The sequence below is a fragment of the Oryzias melastigma genome, linkage group LG19 (genome assembly GCF_002922805.2).
Source record: "Oryzias melastigma strain HK-1 linkage group LG19, ASM292280v2, whole genome shotgun sequence".
NCBI lineage: Eukaryota > Metazoa > Chordata > Actinopteri > Beloniformes > Adrianichthyidae > Oryzias > Oryzias melastigma.
The window spans coordinates 7,855,110-7,862,822 of record NC_050530.1 but is presented as its reverse complement, the minus strand read 5'-3'; the positions used below and the strand labels follow the sequence as shown (position 1 = coordinate 7,862,822).

At 39.8% G+C, this 7,713-nt stretch overlaps 1 protein-coding gene across 2 annotated transcripts in view; it reads right to left on the bottom strand.

Annotated features, from left to right (window-relative positions):
* Positions 1-757: 757 nt before the first annotated feature.
* Positions 758-7,713, bottom strand: part of znf281b (zinc finger protein 281b) — a 14,069-nt gene continuing 7,113 nt past the window's right edge. Inside the window, exons 5-7 of one of the 2 annotated variants that reach the window (XM_024285362.2) lie at positions 5,684-5,776; positions 5,494-5,612; positions 758-4,580 (exon numbers count right to left, since the gene is read on the bottom strand). In XM_024285362.2, coding sequence (XP_024141130.1) covers positions 2,958-4,580; positions 5,494-5,612; positions 5,684-5,776 — 1,835 coding nt within the window. In that variant the 3' untranslated portion in view covers positions 758-2,957. The remainder of the gene's footprint in view (positions 4,581-5,493; positions 5,613-5,683; positions 5,777-7,713) is intronic. The other variant, XM_024285363.2, reaches the window with a different exon arrangement.

Genomic DNA, 7,713 nt, shown 5'->3' with positions numbered 1-7,713 from the left:
AATAGAAAAATATTAAAGGAAAAAGAAAACCAAGTCACTTTTTAAGACTGTATTTTCTTAAGGTATATATAAAAATATATATATACAAAAATAAAAAAAAATTACTAAAGGAAAGAGAAAACTTTTTAAAGGAAAAGAAAACCAAGTCAATTAAAAAATGTTGGTTCAGTAATATCTAACTTTAAAAAATAATTTGTAAATTCAGAAAAAAATTATATGTATATATATCTATATATATGTATAGATATATATATATACAGATAAAGACGCTGCTGCCTAACTGGGTTTCCCGGCATAAAAACTCTATCAAAATCAGAAGGTGCTGTTTCGCTGTGGCGACCCCTAATGGATGATATATATATATTTATATATATAAATATATATATAAATTAGTGAGTATAAAAAAAAACAGGTTGCTTTTTCCTTAATATTTTCCTAAGTTACTGTAATTTTTTCAGTAATATTTAATGATTAAAATAACTAAAAATATAAACGAAAAAATCTTTAGCTCATTAAATTTAATTTAATATATACATATATTTACTAAAAATAAAATATTAAAGAACAAAAGAAACCTGAAGTACTTTTAAAAACACAAATACTAAACTAATTGACCTTGAAAACTGATTTACATTTAATCATTTTTTATTACTATTGTTTTGTTTATTCAATAATGTTCAAATTGTGTTTGTTTAGATTGAATATTTAGAACCAAAAAATATTTAGAAATATTTTACACACAGAATAAAGATGCATATTTTGTAACAAAACGTTTTTATTGACTTCTCTAATCCATTCATCTCAATAACAGGTACAGCCGGGAAATCATATCACATGGGGTCTAGAACGAATAAGACAAAGGAACGGGGAGGCTCTTGCTACAAAATTTGGTATTGATGTGACTGAAAAGAAAAAAAAAAAACGTACAAAAAGTCTTTCATGCATACTGGAGAAAAAAAAACAGAATTTTAGTGTTTTTTGTACATTTTGTAAACAATATCCTTCTAGAGATCATATCAAAACACAATATGGCAAGAAGTAACAAAAATAAGGGATATAAGATGAGAATGAATGTTCTATGAGGCATCTATAATGCAACACTGCTCGGTGTGGATGATTTTACAGAAAAAAAAAATAATACATTTGCATTTTTGATGAGTCATTTGCTCTATAATTGTAAACACTGGCAGTGTTAAATGATTATACAATATGTCGACCCTATACTACAAATATTTTCACTACATACATGAAACGCGTCCCTGCTTTCTTACGCTTTAATGATATGAGGTATATTTAGGTCAATTTTTTCCTCCATCAAACCCACTTTTCTTATTTTTTTGTATTATTTTTGTAAAAAAAGCATAGCTTGTTTGGAGTGAAGTGGCTGGTCAGTCAGTCTTTGTTTTGTGGGATCTGAGCAGCTTCAATAGGAAGAGGAAGGGGGAGGGAAAAGGGGGGCAACGGCTCACAGGAAATCAACTAAATTAAATATCAACCCTGGCTGCCGGGACAGAATGGCTTAAGCCACGGAAGACAAAGAAGGCCATTGTTTATTCTTGCGAGTGCAGGGCTGCTTTTTTTGGGGGGGGGTAAAAAGGGGTAGTTGGTCGAAATTCCGCGGAGCTGGACGCCTAAAATTACGCGTTCTGACGAGGCTACTACTGTAAAATAAATAACAGGGTTTCGGTATGCATATGACATACCCATAAAAGGGTTCCAGCATGTCAGCCCATCTCTCAAAAACAAAAAAAAAAACACTTAAATACAAAGAGGTACTCTCAAAAATATTGTATAACAAAATTATGGCAAATCATATTTTTACATTAAAAAAATTCGAAGAAAAACAAACCCACCCTTTTGTTTAAAAAAATGCCCATGGTCACAGCTAGTTGACCACTATCAGTTACCCATCCCACCCACAGTTCACAGTTTTCTCCTTTAAAAAAACATCATAATGTCACAAACCAAAGTTGAGTGGGTTATTGTTGTTTCCAATGACTTATTTAAAAAGTGCTTGTTTGATTCCATTGACATAAAAAGAAAACAGCAGACGTGGAGTAGAAAAAGTGGTGTCCAAACAAACAAAAATATCACATCAGTAACAGCATCATGAACACACTCATCTGAGGCTGGAAACTGTAACAGTGATGCACAACTTCTGGCTAAAAGCTGCTCAGTCAAAGGTTAAAACGTCGTCCTCTCATGCTGCGTGAACACGTTTGGCCTAAACTTTGCTACAACTAAGTCGTGTAGACGTGGCTCTGACACAGTACCATAATCTCAACAAAACTACTTGAATTTCTAGAAATTTTGTAAATTTGTTGTCCTGACAAGTAGAAAAAAAAGCAAAAAAACAAAGCTTTGTAGTCTCAAAATACACCTGGAAAAACTGTGCTAATTGCATCTCATAATACAAAGTTTTATTACACAATTTTGCCTATTTTTCCTGAGTTTATACGTTTCTTGTAACAGACAATATATACTTTTTTGCCATTTGAATTCTGGGCCTTTCCCTGCCACAATGTTATTGAAATCATCAACATTTTTTGTTTTTTATTTCTTTTTTTTTATTTCTTTTTTTTTTTTTTACAATGGTAAGATGATTGATAAAAACACAGAAAGAGAGGGGAAAACAAGTTAGTTAATAGCTACCATCTAAATGTTTTAAATTACATTTAAATCTACGGTACGGTTTCATATCAAAAGCACTACTTTTGAAGAAAAAACAAACCAAAAAAAAAACAAAAAGTAGGCGACTACATAGTAAAAAACAAAAGAAAAAGAAATGAGTATTTAAAAAAATTGCATTTGAGGCCATAAAAGACCCTCCCTGGTCATTTTTGTATCAACATTTAATGGCAGTGTTTGTAAAACAAAACGTAGCTACAGGAGGGAGATTGGAGCGGGGGTTGGAACTACGTGGACAGCAACGGCAGCCCCCTCCCTGGCTTAAACCCTTATCTAAAACTTTGGCTTGTGGGGGTTTTTGATCCTGTACTCACTGGCTCGCTTACGTCAGCTAACAAACTGGTATACCCTGAGAATTCTGACACTGGAGTCCGTATTCTGTGGTCGACCTCCGCCCCCGGGTCGCTCCCGTAGCTCAGAGGGGTCCGCCGCCCCGACTTGAACTGGGACCCAAAGGCTTGGGCGAAGTTCTCGATCTGGTAGGTGGATTCCTTCGGGGGGTTCAGCGGAGACAGGTCGGGGTAGGTGGAGCCGTTGCTGGGGGCGGAGCTCCCTCCGTTCTTAGGCTGCGGCCCTTTAGGGCCGTCGGGCGGAGCCGCTAGCTCCTGGGTGGGGATGCTGAAGGTGCCGGGGGAATGCTGCTTCTCCAGTTGCTCGGTCAGCTCCTGAGAGGGAGTCAGCTGCTGGTGACTTGTAGAGTCCAAGCTCAGGTGGTAGCCCGCTTGCGAGGGGGATCCAACGAGCATGCCATAGTGGGACTTGGAGGAAGAGGAGGAGGAGGCGGAGGAAGAGGCAGCGATCGGTAGGGGAGAGGAAACAGCAGGCGGGTAGCCACAGTCCAGCGGGGATGTGGTGTAGACGTGTTTGTCAGAGAACAAGGGCCCGGTGGGACTGGAGCTGCTGGACAGCAGAGGGAAAGGCCCCGTGGGGCCAAGGCTGGGGAAGGGTCCACTATGGCTGGTGCGCTCCAAGGCCTGCAGGAGGAACTTGGAGTACTCGTTCATTACTGCCGATTTGTCACTCCCGTTGCCCGAGTCGTCCTCCAGCTCCGGGGTGACGGGCGCAGCTGGCTGGAGATCGACGTGGTGTGGGTGGTCGGACAAATCGAAAGTCACGTCGTGGTGGTGCGTTCCCTCTGGTTTATGGCTATAATGATCGAGCAGGCTTTGCAGTACCTCGTCTGGAATGCCCGACTTGTCGTGCTTAAGATCCAGCGGCGAGTCCAGCATGGCCAGAGTGGGCTCCGGCCCGAGGGAACCCTGGATCACGCTGTTACCCTGGGATGCCATGTGCAGGGATCCAGCTCCATAGTCATTATTAACTGCATGGAGGTAGCGCCGCTTTTTGACAAACTGCATTGCATCGTCGTAGTTGCTGCTGGTGGTGGGCCCTGGTTTGTTGGCCCCGGGTCCCTGGAGGAGACCCATGCCGTCGAGGCCAGACGCTTCCACGTGATCCATGGAGACGGCCTTCTGGTCTAACAGTTTCTGTTCGTCGGCACCATCGTCCAGGGACAGGAGGCCTTTGTCGAGTCCTTTCCGGGCAGATTTTTTAAATACCAATTTGGGGGTGCGCCCCTGCATTGCAGAGTCAGAGCCAGAGGGGTGCTCCATGTTGAAGTCATGCAGGCCCAGCTCACGGGCCATCCCCTCGGAGGAAGACGCCGCCGCGGAGGAGGAGGCGTTCTTCTTCCTCTTGCGCTCGCCGCCCTCGCCGTTTTTGGACTTGCCCCTCTTGCGTCCAGAGCTGCTGGTGTTTCCCTGAGTGACTGAATAGCTGCCTTGGCCAAGCTCCGCTTCACTGAGCTCCAGCATGTTCGGGTCTAGACCCTTCTTTATGGCTTCTCCACAAGTCCGTTTGTGCTTCAGTAACCGGTCTGTTCTTGAAAAAAACTACAAAAGGGACAAACAGAAACTCAGAAACATCAACTTTGCTGATTTGTCAGTATTTGATATCATAGTTTACACAAACAATTAGGAAAAAAACAGTAAAAATATTTGTCAAGTCACATGAGGACATAGAACAATTTAATGTTTGATGAATAAAATATTCTACATCTAAAGCCTCCTTTCCAACAATGAAGCTCATCCAGCAGCTCATCTTTTTCTTGCTTCCCTTTTTGTACATAGTGTATAATAGGAATTTAACGTCTGAAAGAAGATTGCGGGCGGCTAAGAAGAATACCGCCGTAAAAAGGAAAACGGAAACACAAGCTTGGCGCTATATTAGCGCTTTCGAATGTCGTCACTTTCCGCCAATCAACAAGTGATTGGGGCAACAACAGACGGGGGTCCTCGAGAGGTAGGGGTCAGAACCGTTTCACGGGTCCAATTTGCAATGGGAATGCTCAAAGTATCGGACCATGTTGGTAATGTCTTTACTCAAATTATTGTGAATTTGATGTAGAAATGCTTGTAGCTGGGGGGTGGAAGCTACTACGGCAAGCCACATGTCTGTTTCTTTGTCTGGTGGTTCTCAGTTGTACAACTGGATAGCTATTTTTTGCCATTTTTCTTGCACAGGTTACGTTTGTGAGGGGCTGTAAGCTACCGGGAAAGGGATGATGGGAAATAAGGACAGGCTTATTCTTTGCCATCAGTCCCAACTCGAGGGGTAAATTTGTAATGAACTACTGCCACTTTTCAGACTTTATGTCCAAGAAAACGAACCATTTTCTTTTACGTTTGCTAAAAACGGCACTTTGATAATAGATTAAAAGATGATTGGAGTGGGACTTTGTTTTGGATAAGATTCAATAAATAATTCTAAATAAAGTATAACCAAACATTTTGAGGGAGTACTTACTTGTTGGCAAGTATCACAGCGATAAGGCTTCTCACCGCTGTGGGTCCTTTTGTGTCGCTCCATGTGGTACTTCTGGATAAAGCGCATGTTACATTGGTCACAGCTGAAAGGCTTCTCCCCTGGAAAGGAGATACACACACTTTGAACATTTGACAAAATCAAAAACGCACCAGACGGTTGGATAACGTACCACTGTGGATCTTCTCATGCCGCTGGAGCAGGTATTTCTGAATGAAGCTCATGTTACACTGACTGCACCGGAAAGGCCTCTCACCTGTACAATCAAAAGTACAACCGCCCACACAACAAATTAATAAAACCCATCGGACAGGCCAGATAACAGCCCCGACACTGTGCCATCACATTTGCAATCCACTGGATAATACTTTAGTTAGTTTCTTATTTAAAATCAGATCCTCTATGGACTTTATTTAACCCTTTATCTCATCTATTTATGCAGTTAAAACAGAAAAAATAATAAGTAACTGACGGCTCAATCTGGGAATTCTGAAGGATGAAGAGGATAAAGTCCATCATTTCTCATGTCCACAGTAAAAAGGGACATTTTTTAAGGATGAATCACTTTAAATGAGTAACTTCAACAGTCAAGTCAGCAATTCCCAGCAAGAAGAACGACTAAGCCGTTAACAAATGCATGACTCATCTTGGAGTCATTTTTAGCTTCAATTGAAACCAAATGTCAATGATGGGGATAAAAAATATTCTGTTCACAAACACAATTTTGACACATGGGAGTTTGAGGTGTTTTTCAGCACCAAACTACTGAAGCAAATGTATTATTATTTATTTACAATCAAATTTAATATCAGTTTCAACTTAACTCTATTAGATAGAATACATTTTTGTCAAATTTCAAAAATAAAAACAATTGCTTCCACAAAAATTTAGCAAAAAGGATCTTCTCTTTGAAACAAGAATAACTTTTATTTCAATTACCATATTTTTCGACGTGATCTTTGTGAGTGTGACTTATGTCATTTTTAAAAATAAAAGTAAAGGGTATTGATGAAGAACCAGCACAGTTCAGTCTGGAATTCAAAACAAACTTTGAGGATAATTTGATCGTTCTCCTCCTGAACTTTAAGATATATTTCATATTTCTATCGAAATAATAATAAAAAGGTTGTCTAATCATTGTCATTTGTTCGGTTGTCTGACTATTACAGGAAATTAAGTGATAAAACTGGGTCACAAAGACACAGAAGTACCGCTGAAAGTGGTCGTCCTTCATAAGCAGCTCGATCGTGAACCACTGAAGTATATTACTGGATTGGAAATCGCGTTACATGCGGCGTGACATTACTAGGTATCACGTCTTACCGAGTGATGAACGGAGGAGCCAAACAAATACTCAAAGAACCACAATAGCGGATGCAATGTTTTGCTATAAACTTCAAAAACCATGACAATAAAATAATCCGATCAGAGGAATCAACCCAGAACAGGAATCGCATTTTAATAGAGAGAAATCAGGCTGGGAACCGTGAAGTGAGTGCTAAAGTGGATGCTAGCAACTTGTGGGCAGCATGCTAGATTGGTCCTTTGATGTATGTTTTACTAAAGTTTGATCATTTAAAACATAGATGATGTTATTCGCACATATTTATGAGAGACCAGCACAAAAACTAATGTAAATTCATGTTAGCAACAAGTAATGTGTGCGACCAAGATGCACGTTGCTGTGCTGGCAAAGAACTTTAAAGAGCCTTAGAGGCTAAATCTTGTTGTCGGTCACACTTTTTTAAATTTTATTTTATATTTTGGTAAGAAAAAAAAATGAGTTTGCAGATAATGTTCAAACTCTGTTCCGCCAGTGTTGAGCTTCTTTCTTGGCCACACGGATCAAAGAGCGCCCAGCTAGAAAATGCAGCGCTAACGGTAACTTTCTGCTCAGTGACAAACACAGAGGAGATCAGTTTCTATGGAAGGAGCTGAGGCCCAAAACGTTAACCTGCCACAGCATTTACAGCTATTATCACTGTGTTTTGAATCTTAACAGTTTGGCGGGTGTATGTGATGTTATCATCCATGTTCTTAAGTTTAAAAAATGTTTCTTGTGTCAGCTTAAGATGCCAGCTTGAGCCTTATTATCATAGTACTATGAAATTGTCTATTTGAAAGTAAATTCTGAATGCAATTGAGATGTATTTACCATGTATGTAATCCAAAAATAATGAAAGTTGTTTCATTTGAAAATCT